The sequence below is a fragment of the Xenopus laevis genome, chromosome 2S (genome assembly GCF_017654675.1).
Source record: "Xenopus laevis strain J_2021 chromosome 2S, Xenopus_laevis_v10.1, whole genome shotgun sequence".
Lineage (NCBI taxonomy): Eukaryota > Metazoa > Chordata > Amphibia > Anura > Pipidae > Xenopus > Xenopus laevis.
In genome coordinates this window covers 138,946,862-138,968,480 of record NC_054374.1, presented here as the reverse complement: position 1 = coordinate 138,968,480, position 21,619 = coordinate 138,946,862, and the positions used below count along the sequence as shown (strand labels likewise).

General features: G+C 39.7%; 1 protein-coding gene across 2 annotated transcripts in view; it reads right to left on the bottom strand.

The window, feature by feature from the left end:
• rarg.S (retinoic acid receptor gamma S homeolog) overlaps positions 1–21,619 on the bottom strand; it is a 130,994-nt gene that overhangs the window by 34,880 nt on the left and 74,495 nt on the right. The window contains exon 3 of one of the 2 annotated variants that reach the window (XM_018248105.2): positions 7,070–7,120. The exons of the other annotated variant lie outside the window; for it this stretch is intronic. Within the exon in view, the coding sequence (XP_018103594.1) occupies positions 7,070–7,120 (51 nt within the window). The remainder of the gene's footprint in view (positions 1–7,069; positions 7,121–21,619) is intronic. 2 annotated transcript variants of the gene reach the window in all.

The following is a 21,619-nucleotide window of genomic DNA, read 5'->3' as shown; positions in this document are numbered from 1 at the left end:
ATATACAGTATATTATATAAAATTCACTCACATGCATTTAAGACATTTAATCAGTTTTATTAAGCTACAGCTGGCCTATGATATAGTTCAACATTTCGGGGGAAACCCTAACCAGTATCAATATTAGGATTCCTGATGAAAGGAGCGTTATCTGCTCATAATGTTGGACTCCATCACATGCCAGCCTGTGGCTCAACAATATAGGCTTAAAGTCCTAGATGTCTGTGCCATTCCTGTTCAAGATTAGTATAGCAAGCAACTCACACTTGAAGAAGTGTAGGAAAATGTATTTTCAACTCATAGTAACATAGTACGTTAGGTTGAAAAAAGACACACGTCCATCAAGTTCAACCTTTTAACTTTTTTAACCTGCCTAACTGCCAGTTGATCCAGAGGAAGGCAAAAAACCCAATCTGGCCCAATTCCTGACTCCAAAATGGCAATTGGACCAGTCCCTGGATCAACTTGTACTATGAGCTATCTTCTATAACCCTGTATTCCCTCACTTGCTAAAAATCCATCCAACTCCTTCTTAAAGCTATCTAATGTATCAGCCTGTACCACTTATTCAGGGAGAGAATTCCACATTTTCACATCTCTCACTGTAAAAAAAACCCTTCTGAATATTTAGGTGCAACCTCCTTTCTTCTAATCAGAATGGGTGACCTGGTGTCAGCTTTATTTACCTACTGGTAAATAAAGCATTAGAGAGATTGTTATATGACCCCCCTTATATATTTATACATAGTTATCATATCTTCCCTTAAGCGCCTCTTCTCCAGTGTGAACAACCCCAACTTGGCCAGTCTTTCCTCATAGCTAAGATTTTCAATACCTTTTACCAGCTTAGTTGCCCTTCTCTGTACCCTCTCTAATACAATAATGTCCTGTTTGAGTGATGGAGACCAAAACTGTACGACATATTCTAGATGGGGCCTTACAAGTGCTCTATACAGTGGGAGAATGACCCCCTCCTCCCGTGACTCTATGCCCCTTTTAATACAGCTCAAGACCATATTTGCCCTTGATGCTTCTTGCTACAGCCAAGTTTATCATCTACAAGGACTCCAAGGTCCTTTTCCATAATGGGTTTGCCTAGTGCAGTCCCATTAAGGGTATAAGTGGATATTCTTACATCCCAGGTGCATGACTTTACATTTATCAACATTGAATCTCATTTGCCACTTAGCTGCCCAGATTGCCAGTTTGTCAAGATCATGTTGCAAGGATCCCGCATTCTGGATGGAATTAATTGGGCTGGATAGTTTTGTGTCATCTGCAAACACTGATACATTACTTACAACACCCTCCCCTAAGTCATTAATGAAAAAGTTAAATAAAAGTGGACCCAATACTGAGCCCTGAGGGACCCCTCTAAGGACCTCACTCCAAGTAGAGAATGTCCCATTAACAACCACCCTCTGTACCCGATCCTGTAGCCAGTTTCCTATCCATGTGCAAACGACTTCATTAAGCCCAACAGGCTTTAGTTTAGAAAGCAGTTGTTTGTGGGGCACAGTATCAAACGCTTTGGCAAAATCCAAATAGATCCCATCTACTACTCCCCCACTGTCCAGCATCTTACTTACCTCATAATAAAAAGTAGAATGGACTGAATTATTTTCCCTTTTGATATAACCTTTCAGAGAAGACAAAATGTACTTCACTGTCTATAAACCCATAAGTTACTGATGCCATTTCTGTCTGGTTAGGCAATGACAAGTACAGTATGGCCTATTCTACTTACATTGCTGCAGGCATTATAGCACAGTATGCCAGCAAAAAACAATTTTCTGGAAAAAGAAATATATAATGATTTAGTGCCATTAACAATGTTGGTGGCCCGCATGGAAGCACTCAGTCATTGCATAATATTAATAAGTGATGCCTGAGTTTACTGTATTTAAGGCTTGTTCACACTAGTGATTGACTGTAGTGATTCAACATCCAATGAGTAGTATTGCCAGCAGCCCGGATTGGGCAATTAAAAAGTCACTAGTTTCACTAACTTACATTTCTGGTTCTTGAAGTTCACATAATGCATACATAGGGGCACATTTATCAAGGGTCGAATATCGAATTCGACCCTCGAAGTTAAATCCTTCGAATTCGAAATACTTTATTCGATTGATCAAAGTAAAAATCATTTGATCAAACGATAAAATCCTTTGAATGGAACGATTCGAAGGATTTTAATCGATCGATCGAACGATTTTTCTTCGATCAAAAAAACCTTAGGAAAGCGATGGGGAAGGTCCCCATAGGCTAACATTGTACCTCGGTAGGTTTAAACTACCAAAGTATGTAGTCGAAGTTTTTTTTAAAGAGACAGTACTTCGACTATCGAATGGTTGAATAGTCGAACGATTTTTAGTTCAAATCTTTTGAATCGAAGTCGAAGGTCGTAGTAGCCTATTCGATGGTCGAAGTACCCAAATATATACTTCGAAATTCGAAGTTTTTTATATTCGAATCCTTCACTCGATCTTAGTAAATGTGCCCCATAGTGTAAGTATTATTTACAGTGTAAGAGCATGCACAATGATCCTATATCGCACCCTGTGAGATATGGAAAGGTAAAGGGGCACAGTGATTGAAAGCAGAGATTTCCATGCTTTTATGACATGTACAATTAAACAATAGATGTGAACTAATCACTTTGGATTTTTTCTGCATTACTTTATTTCCTTATCACTTCAAAGAGTATTAAGATAGGAAAATGTGATTACAGACTTCTTTAATGAGCAAGGCTGACCTTCAATCATATGACTGACAGGTCAAGTACAATTGCATCCTATTAAAAATAATTGATTGCAAATTATCCCGGAATATTGTCTATATTGTATATATTATAATCATTTATTACTGTTTTGAATATAGTACTATTTTATATATAATTTATTGTAGTAAAGGGTACTTTCAAGTTGACATCCCCTTTAATGCATTTATGTCGTTTATAATTTAAAGGGGTGACTGAAGCAGCAGGCTGATTCCACTACACCTCATCCCAGCATGCCTATCAATGTGGCATAGGGGCTGGAGTCATAGAGGAGACCCACACTGCAGGCACCAAAAGCCTTGTTTCACTCTCTGCATTAAAAAATCCCCACTTTCTAGTTAAAAATCAACAGAAATTCAGCTCTTAAAATTAACAGAGTGGATAATTGCCATCCCACTTTGAATTTGTGGCTGATACCAAAAGTGCCCCATATAGTTTAGTTGGATGCACACAGATTGGGTAATGTCTCCACGGAGGAGACTGTTCATTGAGTGAAGAAGCAAGGCAACTGCATTATGATGTAAGGAAATGAAAAGCAAGAAGTGTGTAAGCATGTACAGTATATGGCGCAGTATAATTAACTTATATGGCAGCTGCTGCAGAGAGCACTTCCATTGTAATGGTAATGGAGTAACCCTGATGTGCATGGATTAGGGTGCCTATATGTACTAAGTTGCCATTCTTTGTTGGGACTGGTGATGATGCCTTTTAGTGGAACACAAATATTTAGTTTAAAGATAATGTTCAAAGCTCTGCCCAAATATTTACTCTCCTTGGTGATTTTCTGTTTCCAGCAAACATTCCCATACAAACAAACATTTTAAGGAAAGGGACATGCCGGCCAGATCTTAATTATTTAGTGTGTATGTACTTGCCTTTATTAGAAAGCTAGAGTTCTATAATGATTTTTTGCTTAAACTAAGGGGATTAATTCGTATTTCTTGCACCTTCTGGGTACTGCCTTGTTTCCCTGGGCTAAAGCATAATATTATACAGCAAATTATGAACTTGGGTTACCCTTTACAATACCAGATAGGTCCCTTTTCATTGAGTCACTATATACCTTTAAAATGTGGGCAATGTCTAGCTTTATCTATACTGGCTTTCCCCTTGTCACTCCAGTTCCTTTTGGCAAAATAGAGATAGGGGGAGCCAGTCGGAGGGCCCCCATACAGTGCCCAATAAGCTGCCGTTCATCTGTCTGCAACTTTTATCTTCTTGTGTATGGGGACAGCTGATATAATTGGGCAGCCTACAGTACAAAAGATTTTTCTTTCTTGCAAAGCAGAAAATATCCATCTGGTGATACTTTAGAGTAGTGATCCCCAGCAGTGGCTCATGAGCAATAAGTTGCTCACAGACAGGTCCGGACTGAGAATTAAAATAGGCCCTGGCTTTTCAGGTACACAGAGGCCCAACCAGTCCCCACCAGTCCACTAAATACTGAATTTCTATAGGACCTTACAGCAGCACCTCTGGCATTTGCCAGAACCCACAGATTGCCAGTCTGGGCCTGCTCACAGACCCCTGAATGTTGCTCTCTCTCAGTGTCCTCAAAGCAGATGCTTATATTTTAATTCCTGTTTGGAGACAAGTACTGCCAAACAGAGCCTATATGGCTGCCAGTCCATATAGGGGCTACCAAATAGCCAATAAGAGCCCTTATTTGACACCCCCAGGAACTTTTTTCATACTTGTGTAACTCATTTCATTGCTCTCCAACTCTATATACATTTGAATGGGGCTTACAATTAAAAAAAGTTTTGGGACCCCTGCTTTAGAGCAACGGCACACCACAGCCAAAGTTATCTAGGGGCACAAATAACGTAACAGAGAACCAAAATTTCCTTTCTTTACAAAAATTGCTCCACCATGCCATGGTCAGGGAGATTCCCATACATATAATTAAAAGCAGATATCAATATTTCTATTTACAGTATTTTGATCTGAATCTGTGAATCAAAAAGACAACTATTAAAGGTTCTGTGGAACAGAGAACACACCAAATACTCTAATACAGAGGTGTATCATCTTGCAGGGTAATCATGACCCCACTGCTTGTGACAATCTGGCTAGTGGATTCAAAGCCTGCATGACAAACCGAGATAGGTAGATCTTACATATGATCTTAACCAAATTATAATGTATCATTTATATAATTATGTATAATTATAAAGTCAGTGTATATGTTGGTGATGGTCTGAACCCTAACTTGCATATTATTTATGATTAATACAATAAAAGCATCAGTTATGAACAAAAAGCTGTCACATTTACTTGTGTGAAGCTTTAAAGTTATGTTTCAGATTTGGATTTGGCGCGAACCGTATATGGATTTAAGTCAATTCCACAAAAATAATGTAAATAAAGGAATTATGAAAGATAAAGCTATTTACATTTTTATTCTGGGAAAAACATTTTGCAGTAGAATAAAGCATAATGAGTTGCCCACCTGAACATCAGGAAAAATCCTCATGGACCCCAACACAGACCCCAACAAGTCTGCCCCTACAGACTTTTTAGGGCATGGCATCATCATTTTAATATAAACATAAGCAGCGCAGCCTGCAAACATGTTGCATAGAAGATCTGCAGTGTGGAAACTTTGAGTGTTCCAAATAGTGACAAACCCCCATTTACTCCAGTTTTTAACTCTGTATGCTTTATATAGCCAAAAGCCGAGCTATACGCAAAGACAGCTGGAAGGTTGTCTGCATCTTAGTCAATTAATATATGGAGTAATAGGGGACATCAGGGATTGTCTTGAGCATGGAAATAAGTACACACCCAAAGAATTGTATGTGCCTTATGTCTATGTGTGCCCATTTACAGAAAGATACTGGCAATATATGGTCCAAAATGATGCACTGCCAGATCATTATTTTGTAGGGACTCATTCCTATACTAATAGGATACTTCATTCTGCCAACTGCTAGTCCGGAATGTATGCTAATAAATGTGTACATATCTGTATATTGCCAATGATACTGTACCTTTCTCAATAGAAACAACACAAATATCTTTATAGGACTGCTACTAAATATGTAAAACACAACTATTTACGGAATTGTCCTGAAAAACAAAATGCTTTATCATCACATTTTACTGTTTATTTAAAGAAAGGGGAAGTTGAATACTACTTATCCAAAGCTATGGTTTTTGTTCTTTATAAAAAGATATCTGCCCAGAGTCACAAAAAAAGTAGCTTTTTTCACACAGAGAATTCCCTTTATTACTGTTATTGAATTGTGATTAGAGACACGCAGAAACACACTTTCCTTCTTTCAATTGCTTAAAATCAAATGAGAGATAGTACTAATTATGGGGAGCTAACCTTTGTGTTCACCATAATTGTCCATCATGTAGCTAATCTAGGGATGCACTGAATCCAGGATTCGGTTCAGGATTCGGCCAGGATTCGGGCTTTTTCAGCAGGATTCTGATTCGGCCTAATCCTTTTGCCAGACCGAACCGGATCTGAATTTGCATATGCAAATTAGGGGCTGGGAGGGAAATTGCATGACTTTTTGTCACAAAACAAGGAAGTAAAAAATGTTTTCCCCTTCCCACCAGTAATTTGCATATGCAAATTAGAATTTAATTCGGTATTCGGCCGAATCTTTTGCAAAGGATTGGCCAAATCCAAAATAGTGGATTCGGTGCATCCCTAATCTAATCTGAGGGGGGCCTCACACTGTGGTTGATCCTAGATTTCCCCATTAACTACATTGATATAGTAAACCAATCTGGTTGACTAATCCTAGTTCCATGCTGTCTGACAAATGATCAGGAATATTTATGTTATGAGATATTTATACTATTACTTTACCTAAAGTTCTAATAACCAGAGACCCGCTACTATTATTTGTAAGTGACATTCCAGGACTGACAAAGTATTCACATATAGAATTTGGCTGATCTAACCTGGCCTAACTGGAAGTTCCTTAGCTGGATTTGATATTTATGGCCTTGGGCCCTCAGCTTGCTAAGGGCTACACAAATTTACTAACATAACATTTTTTTGGAGTGTAATCTGGCCATGGTACATGGAGAAATGTGGTCACCGCTGAGCCTACTCAGAACGTGCAGCATACCATCTCTAGGGCTTTATCCCATCCTACACATATAGTCAAGCACATACTACCACCAGGCAATCATTTACACTACCAAGTATTATATCTGTGAAAACGAACATGATACTATACTAGTTACAATAGTAATATATAAACTTTTATTACAGAATTGACACAGAGAATTAGCATAAAACAGACTAAATGATTAATAACTCACTTGAGATACAATCACTGTGTGCACTCCTCTCTGCTGCACCCATGGTTAAAGCTAGAAAACAAATGGAAGCCTCCATTATTATAATGGTCATTTTGCAAGGTAAAGGCAGAAGAAGCAGTTCTAATGTTAAAAAATAAAAAACTATGCAGGACTAACTGTCTGTTTTAGATTATCAGGTCAGGCTCTAACTTATATAGCTGGAGTAACTATAACAGCAAAGTCACTGCAAGACTGTGTGCTCTGCCCCTGGTTATTTGTAAATAAAATACAGTGTGCCAATAGCGTTAACCAGGATAAGAAATATCCTAGCTCTACAGTGGTGCCCAGCCTGTGGGTCTGACCATATATGGTACAGCAAGTGGGTGATCTTGGACCATGGCTCTCAGTTTGGTAAATTGATTTTGTTGATTAAAAACCCTGCCTCTAAATGGGATACTGTAATACTCCGCGGATCACTCAATGTGCCATCTTATTACAAGGAAAAATCAAATCATTCATTCATTCATTCAAATGGAAAAAAAAATTCTAGGTTTCTGGGTAAGCTGCCATATTTCAAAAACGTTCTGCTACACGTGTAGTGGTCACTCTGGGACTAGAATGCTACTTCTTTATAGCACCCTTCCTTTACAGTTTTATGACAAATGTGCATTAATAACTATCCTTTACAAACAAACTTTTTATATTTCTGCAAGGTGGTGGGGTTCACGGCAAACATGGAGTAAAGTTGCTCACCACCGCTGAGGGTAGTGAAGTAACAAATGGAGATATGTCAGTGTAATCCATGCCATATGTAACATAATGATCCAGTCCTGGCAATGCATGTTGTCAATCTTATTATTATGAGTGCCGCATGTATTAGTTGGGTATCCCATGCATGGCAGCACAGGATACAGTGTTGGACTGGCCCACAGGGATACCAGGAAAACTCCAGGTAGGCCCAGGTCAGTGGGCCCTCCTGCTTCAAAACCTATTGGAAAGTAATCGAGTTGCACTAGCACACCCTGACCTTCAATTAGGATAATCCCTGGTGCACAGCAATGGAGGAATCGGCGTCCCACCTTGTAACAACGGATCAGAAGAAATTCACTGGCACACAGGTACTGCTAGCAGGGTAAACCCTTGCTGATTTATTAAATGATTTGCAGCATGCAATGTTTCGGGGTAACCCACTTTATCAAGCATGTTTGATAAAGGGGGTTACCCCGAAACGTTGCATGCTGCAAATCATTTAAGAAATCAGCAAGGGTTTACCCTGCTAGCAGTACCTGTGTGCCAGTGAATTTCTTCTGATCCCTCCTGCTTCAAAACATTTGGCTTATTTCATGGCCATTCCCTATTAGTATGAGAACAAAAAGACTAAATAGATTGAATAATAGATTATAGAATGTAAAAAAGAGAGACTAGCAGAATAGAGGTTGTGTGAGGAGAGGAATTATAAAAGTACTGAGGGTGGTCTCCTGATCTAAGGTCTTTTGGTGGGCCCCTGGTCTAAGGTTTTTGGTGGGCCCCTGGTGTCCCAGTCCGACACTGACAGGATATAAACCTTCTCCATTTTGTTTTTAGTGTTATATGCTAGGATTATGAATACACAGGGAATTTGAACTGCTACTGTGCAGAGGCTGACAACAGAAGGTCAAAATATCCACATTCAGACAAGAGACCATCACCAGAGAAACAGCAAATCTTTGCCAATGGAAAGTGGTGACAGGGAGATGGGGGCTATTTAACTACTGCAGTTTTCCATCTGAGAACAGTGGCCTTGGTTTAAAAATAAAAAAAGTGAAGAAAGGATAACAGACGAGAGTGGTTCAAAGGGGTGGTTTAACAATCTGTGCAGCTGATCTAACACCACTTGGGCCAGCAAGAGTATACATTCTAAGACATTCTGAGTGTGATACATTCCAAGACAATTCTGTGTAAGTAGGGCTCTACTCTCAAATCTCTTAAAAGAAAACCAAACCCCAAACAATATAGGTCTATATAAATACTTATTGCATAAAGCAACTCATAAAAATCAATTGCTTCATCTATATAAAACATTTTCATAAAAATATACTTATATAGTAGTATGTTCTACTGGGTAATCCTAAATTGAAAATTGCCATTTGAAGTACTAAGGGCCACCCCCTGGGATCCTGCGATTCACAGTGCACACAAACAAACCAAAGGCATACATATTTGCTAGGTCACATGAGCCACTCAGGTTCTGCTAGGTCACATGAGCCACTCAGGTTCTGCTAGGTCACATGAGCCACTCAGGTTCTGCTAGGTCACATGAGCCACTCAAGTGGACAAGTTCTGCTCCAACACGTCTCACTGTTACAGTTAGAGCTGCAGTATTTCTAAACTCTGAGACAGCACACAGACCATCATTAAATGGTGGCTCAAGGTAAAAGATGTAAAAGGGCAATATTTACTGATGTATATATTCTTTTATTATTTATTATGTATTTTATAGTTTGGTAGGATTCTTAATTAGATCACTTAATTTGATAAAAATCTGTTGGTTAAGTATTCATTGTGGGGGGTATAATTTTCCTTTAAGAGTTTAGACTTAGAGAACAGCGGGACTCCTGCTGAAACATTAATGCAACGCTAGGCCTTTATTATGAATGATGAATATGCAAAACTGCCTTCTGCACTCAAGTTATTTGCCTCTATTCACTTTGGTATACTAAACAGCAGTGGCACAGCCAATGGGCCCTAGAGCAAATGTTGTATTTCATCCACCCCAGGCAATCACAACTCCTGGGCCACTGATACTTACACTTCCCTGCCACTTTATATTGCAGCCACTATTGCACCACTCTCTGGTGCCATTTATCGCTTATTGCTTTAAAAAATGCCCAAAGATACAGTAGTAGCATTCTGTGTAAAAGATTCCAACTCAATATATGCCATGTAATATGTCACAGGACAACATTCTATGCAGTACAACGCAGCAAGGTCACTAGTGATGTTCATGTATCTTTTTTTTTGCCTAAAATTGTATTAATTCCATGTTTTTTAATTGCATTGTATTAATTCCATGCTTTGCTTCATTTAACTACATAATTAATAACTTTTTCCTTTCCATGTACTCAACAACTAGAGCAAACGTATCCAGCTGGAGGCTATGGAGTTTTATATATTGCCCTATAAAAACTTTTATGACCCCCAGGTTTTCTTAACGATACAAGATTATGTCAGTATGATCTGGCCCCTGAACCTGAGTGTGTAAAAGCAGACACCAAGCCCTCCATACCGAAAATGTTCTTTATATATGAGGCAAAGGAAGTAACGTAAGGCAATGACGTACATATAGTTACACAAGCAGCTTCAGCAATACATTCTACAGTGGTCAGAAACAACACTGCAAGAAAAGCAACATGCACAGATTTAGGGCTATTCCACACGGGGAGATAGCCACGCGTTTGCGGTCGCGGCGACAAAGCGCCGCGCCAGTCGCCGCGACCGGCGCAGGCGACAGTTTTGTATGGGCGCCTATGTAAAAACGCCTGTGCTAACCACACGAGGCGATGCGCTTTTCAACAGTCGCCTGAAAATGCCTCGCCAGGCTTTTTCAGGCGACTGTTGAAAAGCGCATCGCCTCGTGTGGTTAGCACAGGCGTTTTTACATAGGCGCCCATACAAAACTGTCGCCTGCGCGCGGCGCTTTGTCGCCGCGACCGCAAACGCGTGGCTATCTCCCCGTGTGGACTAGCCCTTACAGCTAGCTCTGAGACAGAGGGGATAACATAACTATATACTATAACTATATACTACATACTATATATATATATATATATATATATATATATATATATATATATATATATATATATATATATATATGTACCACAATGAAAAGACCGCACCAATCAGGTCTTGAAAAAAAGTGAAAAAATATTTATTCAACGTTTCGGCTCCTCACTTGAGCCGTCTTCAGGACTACTGAATGTATACTGTGTCTTTCTAAAGAAGTCTTGTTGAGAAAACTCCATGAATTCTTACAGATTATTTCCCATTGTAAAAAAAGAAGGCTAGTGTTAAAAATGTGTAAGGGTAAAAATCAGTGTAAACCAGGGATTTCCAACCTTTGATCTACAACTCCCAGAATCCCCGCCTTGGGATGTTTTGAACTGCAGCTCAACAGCAGCTGGAGGACCACAGGAAGGATAACTCTACTACAGGTATGGGATCTGTTATTCAGAATACTCAGGTCCTGGGGTTTGCCATTTAACAGATCTTTCCATAATTTCGATCTTCTCTCCTTAAGTATATTAGAAAATCATGTCAATAATAAATACACCTAATAGGCTGGTTTTTGCTTTCAATAAGGATAAATTATATCAAGAACTGTTTTATTATTAATACAGAGAAAAGGAAATCATTTTTAAAAATTTGGACTATTCAGAGATGGCCTTTCCATAATTCGGAACTTTCTGGATAACGTATTTCCAGATAATTAATCCCATACCTGTACACAGTTTTATATTTTTTATCAACATTTTTTTCCTTTTAAAGCTGGGGGCTTAGGGCAAATGCTCTTTCATAACAATCACCTGAGTATGGTTTAAAAGCACAATTAGTTCCTATAAAAGTAAGATTGCTAATTAATGCAGGTTGGAAGAGGCAGGCCAGTGTATGAATTGGAGTGGAGCTGCACAGTGGCTCCTACTGCTGAGGGAAAAGTGAACTGTACAGATTTATTACGCATATAAAGAACATGACCACCAATCAGAGAGAATGTCTCCCTCTAGTTCTAGTTGGTGGGCTACTTTGCAAGTGGCCCTAGGCACTACATAACCCCATTTCATTTTTTTATTATGATATTTATTTGCAACTTTTCTATTGCTTTGGTAAATCTGTTTTCCTTTTTCTTTCCTTTTCTGTTGTCTCGTTACCAATTCTCCAAGACCTCCATGCACGTTGTAACATCACCCTTTCCCTTTTCCTGTCCCTCCATTTCTCTCTGTTTTCAACTCTCCCCTTGGGTCAGCATACAGTGGTACATTCCTGTGGCGTGAAACTCTGCATTTTCCTTTCAGTCTGAGTTGCCTGTTAAAGGGAATCCAGCTCCCTCCCTCATCCCCCTCTTTCCTCTCTCTCTCCCCTCCCTGTCAGTTAAATGCAGGCAGCCAGCTCTCTATGAACCCTGCCAGAACCCCCTTTGGGTGCAGTAACCTCCATGTGACCCAGCCCTGTGTCAGTCCTTGCTTCTCTGCCTGCTCACAATTTTCCAAGGCATTGATACTATTACATGCCTGCCCTCTATCTCCCTCTCTCTCCCAAACTCAGCCCCTCTACTTTCTGCTCCTTTTCTTCTCCCCCTTCTCATTCCCTGGCTTCATTTTTTGGTACATTCTCTTTATTGCTTCATCATGCCATGTACCTCCTCTGATTTTCTCAATCACTTGAGCTGTCAGGGAACAAACTTGTTTGCCTTTTTATTTTCCTCTTGTTTCATTCTGTCATTTCCTGCATTTCTGTGTATCCCAAATCAGGCTGCACCTCTCTCCTTCTCTTCCCCCTCAATGCCTTCATTAAAAGCAAATTATACCAAATATGCGTATTGGATACTCAACATGAGCATGTGCATATTAGTGATAGATACTACTTCCCCATCTGTTAAATACAATACATGCAAAGGTAACCCCTATAATCCCCAAAATGTCATTCATGTTCAGTTCCTCTGCATGTGGCACAATGATGGGTTATGGCAGGGGTAGGTGTTAATTAATTAAACTCGGAATTGGAGGGCTGCAATTAACATTCTCTATCTATGCTTTCTTTTATTCCTCTGTTTACTCGTGGGACGCTCTATTGTTTTTCTTCTTTTCCCCCCTCTGCAAACCTATCCACGCTCCCCAGTCTCTCCTCCAAGATCTTTTCCAGCCTCTTGAACTAAGCTCTCTCTCACTTTTCTCACCTTTCCTCTCTCCTAGCATATGTTTCTCATCTCACTCTGTTCTCCTGCTAAATCTGCTTTTGATCGACAGCAGAGACTATGGAGACAAAATGAAAGGGACTTGATATTTGAAGCCAATTTGGATACCGTAAGCAGCCTAATTAAGAGGGAAAGTTTAAAAAGCAAGTGAGGCTTGATAAGAGTTATTTGTGGGGAAAAAAGAACAGTGACAAAGAGAAAGAAAGAGTTTGCAATAATATACAATATGAATAACTTCTAGTTCTCCAGTGCAGATCTACTAGTCTCTCCACTCATGTTATAGGCAAGAGCACTGGTCCCCTAACTGTGGTCCCTCTAGAGTAGCGACTGGTTTAAGCAGAAGGCCTATTTATATTTTTTGTATTGTTGGAACTATGGCTAAATTGTTGATAAAGCAATGTTAATATACCTTGTTATGAGCTAAAGGGGCCCCTCAACAAAGCTAAACATCCAAGGGGGGGCTTCAACCAAAAAAGTCCAAAAAGCAACAGGAAAAAAGAGACTTTACACACCATGTTATGACTCTACAGTTAGCACCTGTTGAGTGGGTGGGGTAACTAGGCAAACACACATATTGGCTGTTTGCTAAAGCAAAAATTGCTAGAGTAATTGCTAACACTATTATTGTTACTGGAAATGTGTAATGGGCAATAAACTGCTAGTTTTATGATTCTTTAGTGTCGCTGTGAAGTTCCAGCATGTGTGTGTCTCTGATAAAACGTGTGTGTACCTTGTTCTACTCCTGAGATTCCAAAACTAGGGACTAAAGGACAATTAGGGTGTCATTTGAGAGCGACTGTTTTTTTTTAGGGCAGTACAAAAACATATGCGTCGCTTCGGCTTTGCGAAGTAAAGGCGTCCCACTTGTTAAGCAATACCATGCAGTGTGTCTTTTAAACATAGATGAATAAAGATTTTGGATTTTAACGTATTCTGGTGTGCGGAACTCCATCCTCTGTTCTCTACTTTGCAAAGTGATACGCTGCATGGTATTGCTTAACCTCGTTTCAGGCATAAGCTTATGATTAAGGGCGGCTGCACCCGAAATGCGTTAAGCAATACCATGCAGAGTGTATTTTAAACATGGATGAATAAAGATTTTGGATTTTAAAGTATTGTGGGGTGCAGAACTCCATTCTCTACTTTGCAAAGTGACACATATTTTCCCACCAGAAATTTACATTATTACCAGTGGGAGAGCATTTGTAAGTGATTAATCACCCTGAGTTAAAGAGATTTATCCCTGACTATTATCCACATCTGTCATTGCCCTTACAGTCTTGAGATCGACTATTATGACTATATATTATATCTATAACCTCATTATGGGAACGTGAGGGCCCCTACAAATGTTTGACCACAGTGGGGTGCCAGAACTAAAAAACCGAGGCCCTGTTCTACAATGAGGAATTGGTCACACTTTGTGAATCTTCCCTTTGCATCCAATCTCTGTTGGGAAGTCACCCTGGGCAATATCAGCTTTGGGGAGACAATGTCCTTCAGTAACTACTCTTTCACAAGTATGTTTCCACTAAGCACAAAATAACTTTCCTTTGTGGCCATATATTTTTAGCCTCATTCAATAACAAATGTGAATACATTACCCACAGCGGTGCACCTTTTTTTTTATATCTGAACCGTATTTAATAATGTCCCATCGTTTCTGCAGTTGCTGGTAACGTCTGTAAGAGTCGTGAGCACCATGTGTGAGACAGAATATAGCCACAAGGCATTCCCAGTGCACACAGACACAAGTTAAACATATTGCTACTTTTATTTGAGACAAAGCAGTCATTCCTAATGCTGCACACTATCAACTCCAACTGATTTATTGGGGGGGGGGGATTTGAACAGCCACAATCAGACAAAATCATAATATTATTTTACATGAATATTGTAATACAAATAGAAAATCATTTTAGTATCCCGTCAAACAATTCTTAGATGCCAAAAGGGTCAATTATATAGTACATATAACTTATTAATATATAATCATAATAATAGAGATTGTGTTGAACATACTTGTATTGGACATGTTTTATTTCTTTTAATAAATATGAGATGTCCGAATGAAATTGAAGAACTTTCATTTTCCAACACCTTGGGGCTCATTTATAAACCCTGGGCAAATTTGCACCTAGGCAGTAACCCAAAGCAACCAATCAGTGACTGGGTATTTTCAGACAGCTGCAAGTTGGAGAATGAGAGAAAGCATTAGGTTGCCATAGGTTGCCAGTGTTTAGAAATGAGCCCCCTTCTTCACAGCAATTTTATGCAATGATGTAACCACATGGCACAGAGCATCCACCACAAAAAAATAGAGACCACCCCTGACTCCCCCCCACACTACCTGCCCACTCTCATTCCCTTCTCCCCACCAGTTCTCAGGTAGAAAAGCAGCTTGGGGGATCTTTATGCAACTTTATACAACTTTAGACGAAACCATCCCCATGGTATGCCCCCCACATGATCATGTGGTGTGCTTTCTCTACATTTATACCACTAATTGAAGGAGAAGGAGATTTAAAGACATAGTTAAGGAAAAAGGCACAATAAGTTATTAGATGCCTATGATTTTTCCGGAAACGCATGAGGAGATGTTGTTAACCCTGACTGATTGAATTGCTGATTGGACAATAAGTTATTAGGAACATTTTACCCACCAAATTTGTGTTGTGGCTAGAAAAAACACGACAAACAGAATGGCCAATATTGTTTTCTTGTGCCATTGCCCTTAGGGATGCACCGAATCCACTATTTTTGATTTGGCCGAACCCCTGAATCCTTCGCGAAAGATTCGGCCGAATACCGAGCTGAATCCGAATTTGCATATGCAAAAAGTCACGTGATTACCCTCCCACCCCTAATTTGCATTTGCAAATTAGGATTCGGTTCGGCTTTGCAGAAGGATTCGGCTGAAATCCGAATCCTGGCCAAATCCCGAACTGAATCGTGGATTCGATGCATCCCTAATTGACCTAAAACCATATAACAAGCTCCTTTTTATCTGTAAACCTGAGACAACAATGGAGAAATGGAGTGACACACCAGGAGATTAATCGCTAGTGATAAATCGCTGCTTCTTTGGGCAACTAATCTCCGGCACTCTCCAGTAAAAAGCTTTCCCATAGGCAATAATGTGAATTGCTGGTGGCAAAACCCATGTGTCGCTCCAGTCTCCCAAAATCGATACAATAGGAAACTACAAGCGATTTTGGGAGACTGGAGCGACACATGGGTTTTACCACCAGCGATTCACATTATTGCCTATGGGAAAGCTTTTTACTGGAGAGTGGCGGAGATTAGTTGCCCAGAGAAGCAGCGATTTATCGCTAGCGATTAATCTCCTGGTGTGTCACTGCTACGTGTTTATACAGAGGTAATTATCTTTATGCAAACAAACTCTTCAATTACAGGAGAAGGGAACTGACCGCAGTAAGGTTTAAAAAAAACGTGTTGGTGCTTTATAATAATGAAAACACAGAGGATATTACTACACCCTACCTTAACTGAATGCACAAACATTAAAGTGCAACTGGTTGAAAGAGAGACAGCAACATGAATTGGCCAATGTATGCCACATGCATCGTAACCACCCTGAAAAGCAGAAGTGGTGCTACGCCCAAGGAATGACGCACCCTCACTAGTTCCACTTCATCTCTCCAGTCACACACATGGAACCAGTTAGAGTTTGGAGAAGGCTTTTTGGCACCTTGGGGTGAAATCTTTTGCAAAGGGGAAAAAAAAAAAAAAGAAATCATTAGCATCTGGAAGGAGTTTTGAATCTGATGTGTCGTGACAGTGTGTGTATAGGGGAGTGAATAGCTGTGGCTTGCATCAAAGAAAGCGACAGTAAGAGATGCCAAGACGGGACATATTAAGCTTTAGACAAAAGCTGAGAATTTGGCTTTAAATCAGAAAATCTTAAATGACTTTCTTTTGTACACAGGGGCGTGTGCACACCCTCTAGTCCGATAACACTTCTGTTAGTATTTTACATATTTATAATGTTAGCAGCCCAGAATACTTTGATTGCTCTGTCAATCCCATGCATACAAGTTACATTTTATACATGTTTACATAGACAAAGAATAACTGGCACACGGCTAGAAAAAGCTGGCAGCTGCACGATGGCATGCTGGCGGAGGCTGAAAGGAGCTGCAGTGCATGGCCACAGTGATCCCAGATACACTGGCATTCAGACATATACAACTGTCACTTTCAATTACATTTAGTTGCTGCCCCAAAAACTGGATGACAGGGATGAAGGGGTTAAGGAAGTGGCATGCCAAAGGTCTCTGGTACCCTGAAGCAGTGAGACCAGTAATTGTTAGCAGAAGGAAATGAGGAGAAAGAAGTCTGAGCTTTGAGTAAAGGTGAGAACCCAGATTTTATTTTCCCGTCCTGCAGAAAACACAGAGGCCGTTATGGACACATCTAGACGTTCTCTCACTCCCCTGCCCAACATCTGCCAAGATGTCACATCCCGTCAGTGAGACCCAGACACTAAAGATGAAATGCCCAAAGCTCTGCCGCTCTCAGTTACACCAAAGTGCAGCACTGCTGGAAGAATATTTAATGGTGGTGTTAAACATAACAGGGATTTTTACAATCTCTTGACTAAATAACATAAAGAAAATAACAATAAAGACTGGCATCTGATTTTTTTTTATTATTATTGTCATTTATATAGTGCTTTATAGATATTATATACCATTCATGTTATTCCCTGCCCCGGAAGAGCTTACGATCTATGGTGAATAAGACATAATATCTGATCCTGCCTTTAGACAGTTCTTAAGGCCTTATTTATTAAAATCCGAATTTATCTATTATTATAAGAAAAGTCAGACCAAACTAGAATTCAGGATTGGAGCTTATTTATTATCAGAAAAAGCATCGATTTTTTTCCTGAATTGCTCAATTTTTTTCTGGCTTTTTCCAGAATTTTTTCCAATTTTTTTTTGATTTCTGCCCAAAAGTCAGAAATAGTCAGATTTTCGGGCTAATTCCAGCGCAGACCACAGAAACTTCCAAATAGGATAGGGACCTCTCCCATTGACATATACAACCTCGACAGGTCTGAGATGTAGTATTTTCGAATTCCGATTTTTTCATCCTCTGTATAAAAAATCTCCAAAAATATCTAGGTTTTTTCACCACTAAAAATGTGGATCTTATAGTTTAAAAAACTCGAATTTGTCATGTATATAATGAATGACCACTCCCTGCATCCTTAGCTAGGCAGAACTAGCTTGCAACGGCTGGAAAGCCAGTTATATTTCACATGCCTAATTTAATAGGTACTGCAGAATTCGTTTTAAAGCTAGCAACACCATGGGATTTTGCTTAGTCCTTCAGACGACGTATTTCTGAAGAGAATGTTAACAAGCTGTCTCCCCACACGCCCAGTGCAGAGTGAGAAAGAAAATACAGGTTTCCTGTTCTAAACAAATCCATATTGGCCTGGGACTACACTATCTCTTGGGCTTCTTCACTTGCCCTCTCACTGACTCTCAGTCTCTGTTCTCAATAAAATCATCACACATTTTTTTTTTATATAAACAGGTATGGGACCTGTTATCTAGAATGCTTAAGGCCTGGGCTTTTCCGGATTATGGATCTTTTTATAATTTGCATCTTCATACCTTAAGTCTATAAAAAAAAATAATTGGAATATTAAATAAACCCACTAGGTTGGTTTTGCCTCCAATAAGGATTCATTGGGGCAGATTTACTAAAGGGCGAAGTGACTAACGTTAGCGAAAATTTGCCAGCGTGACGTCATTTTGTTACTTTGTCGATTTACAGGCGGAACTTCGCTAGTGAAGGAGATAGACTCTTGTCGTAATTCGCTCCCTTATGCCTGGCGAAGTTGCGCTCTGGCAAATGGACGTAACTACGCAAATTCACTAAGATGAGGATTTTACTGAACGTTACCTCTTGCGCCAGATTTACCTTCGCCACCTCAGACCAGGCGAAAATTTTTCTAAGTCCCAAAAAACGCTGGCGACTTTTCATTTTTAAAAGGCTGCAAAAGATCGTAATTTTTTTCTGGGGTACCCAGAGTAAAAGGGGCACACAAAGTAAGGGGCACACAAAGTAAAAGTTTGAATCCACACAGGGCTGATCTTGGCCAAGAATCAGCCCCTACACTGGCATTGGCCTTCTTCCTTGCCTGCACATGGAACCATTGTGTTGGCCCGGGTGCAGGTACACACAGGCAAGGAAGAAGGCTGATGCCAGCATAGGGGCTGATTCTTTTTTAGCTGGCTGAGTTCAGCCCAGTTTAGCATCAGCCTAAATTAGTTTTCTTAAAATAACATTATTTCCTCTACCTGTTTATATTTTTGCTATGTAAAGCACCATGCTAATTAATCTTATAAATGTGTCACAAGGTTGTAGTGGCCTTAGGGCTGGGCGACAATCTCCCCGAACTGCCTTTGCATGTCTTCCTCCTCCTAGTGAGGCAACTTCAGGCGACTTTGGAAAACGAAGCGATGTGTGTGCTTTAGCACAGGTGACTTTTCATTATATTGGACGGGAAGACACGCAAAGGCAGTTCGGGGAGATTGTCGCCCAGAAGGAGAGGCGATTAGTCGCCAGGCGACTAAATATCCCCGAATCTGCTCGTGTGAACTGACCCTTAAGCAGTAGCTATGACTTATGTGCCTTGATGCTCTGATATAAATATAGTTAAGCCCTATGCTCTGAACTCTGCACTTTGCTTCTATCTGTCCCAACATATAAAAACACAGAAAGTGGTGTAAACAACATAAGGAGGAAGCATGGGCATAAAACATTTTAGTGATAATCACTGAAATAAGAGCCATTCAGGGGGGGCATCACTCCACCTTTCCTATAGCTTTGATTTTAATGGATATCAACAAAGAGTAATTTTTATTTAACTGCAATTTTGATTAAATTAAGCCATTTCAGAACAGCTATTTTCCTATACCAAGTCTATAAGACATTCTCCTCAGGCTTTTTAAGCCAAACTCTTTGAAGAACCAGTAAAGACAAATAACAGCCATCTGAGCACGGGGCGATTAGAAGATTTTGCAGTTGGGTGTAGGAACTTGCCTAAATATAAGACAGGTATGGGATCCGTTATCCAGAAACTCTATCCAGAAAGCTCCGAATTACTGAATAACCATCTACCATAGACTCCATTTTATCCAAATAATCCAAATTATGGAAAGATCCATTATCCAGAAAAGCCCAGGTCCCAAGCATTTTGCATATTAGGTCCCATACCTGTATGATCTTTCAATCTCACCTGTTTTATTCTCACTTGTTTGGTGTTGTTCATTAAAGGACACACATTATCAGGGAGAAAGGTTTTTCTACTTATTTTTAAGTGCAAACTGCATTAACTCACAGTACCCACTCAGATATTTGTTTTATTAGACTATTGTGTATATACCCCGCTGCCTGGCAGAAGCTTGTGCTGGTAGGCAACTTACATTCAGAAACACAGCAGTTAGGCTCTGAGTAGCGCTGCTATCTAAACACCCCATGTGCCATTGCCCCTAAATTTAAAGAAAAAAATCCCCTCGCTGGAATGCAAAGACGTTGCAGTTTATATTGGCCTGTGACAATTTCCTGCGAATGCTGAGTCAGTTCTAGGTCTCGCTGACAGATTCACTAGATGTAAATTATGTACCATTAATGCTTGCTCCCTTCTGACTTGCAAGATGAATTAGAGACTCTCGCAGGTCTCTACTTCATTATCTCAATAACGTCAGCAGATGTAATCATTTTCATCTATATACTTTGAATAATATTATAGACTACAAGCTTGACTCAACAAGGAACCACTTTACCACTTTAAAGCATATAATAGGCATTCTCTGCAAGGAGTTTGTATGTAATGCCCGTGTCTGTGTAAGTTTCCTCTGGGTGCTCCTGTTTCCTCTCAAATCCAAAAATAGGAGATTCCTGATAAAGTCCATTGTAGACTGTTGCAAAATAAGATGGTGTTATATAAATATATGTTAAAAATAATAATTAGCTCTAGCTTGTGTGTGTTCTCTGTCAATTGTAGAGACGTTAAATTGTAAGCTTTTTGACAAGGACTGTTGTAAATTATGAACAAAGAAGCAAATGTCAGGCAGATCTAGAGTTGGACTATTTACACAGACAGACCAGACTAGGAAATTACTGCCAGCCATGTATGGGGTGCATATATTGAACAACATACTCTAATGATTGGGGCACAGACAAAACCAGTCTATGCTTTAGTGAGGAGTATTGAATCCTTATTAAGGATGAAATTGAAGCTTTCAGTTATATGAGAATTAAACAATAAAAAGCATGATGATCCATCACAACATTTTGATGGGTTAGCCTAGAAAAAAAATGCTCATACTTTATGCCATGCACTTCTAAGTGGTGTTTCAGACAAAACTTGTGGTGTGTATAGACAGCAATCCATCGTGGTTTGGTCAACCTTTGCAATTGCGCACACTGATGCAAGACAATCCTGCAATTCACAGCAGACTGGACCAATTGGTAAGTTCAGGACTCCCTGGGTTATGTAATTAAAGGCAATACGGTTGCCATGGGGCAGTAACCTATAGCAACCAATCAGAAGGTAGCATTTCCTGGTCACATGTTTA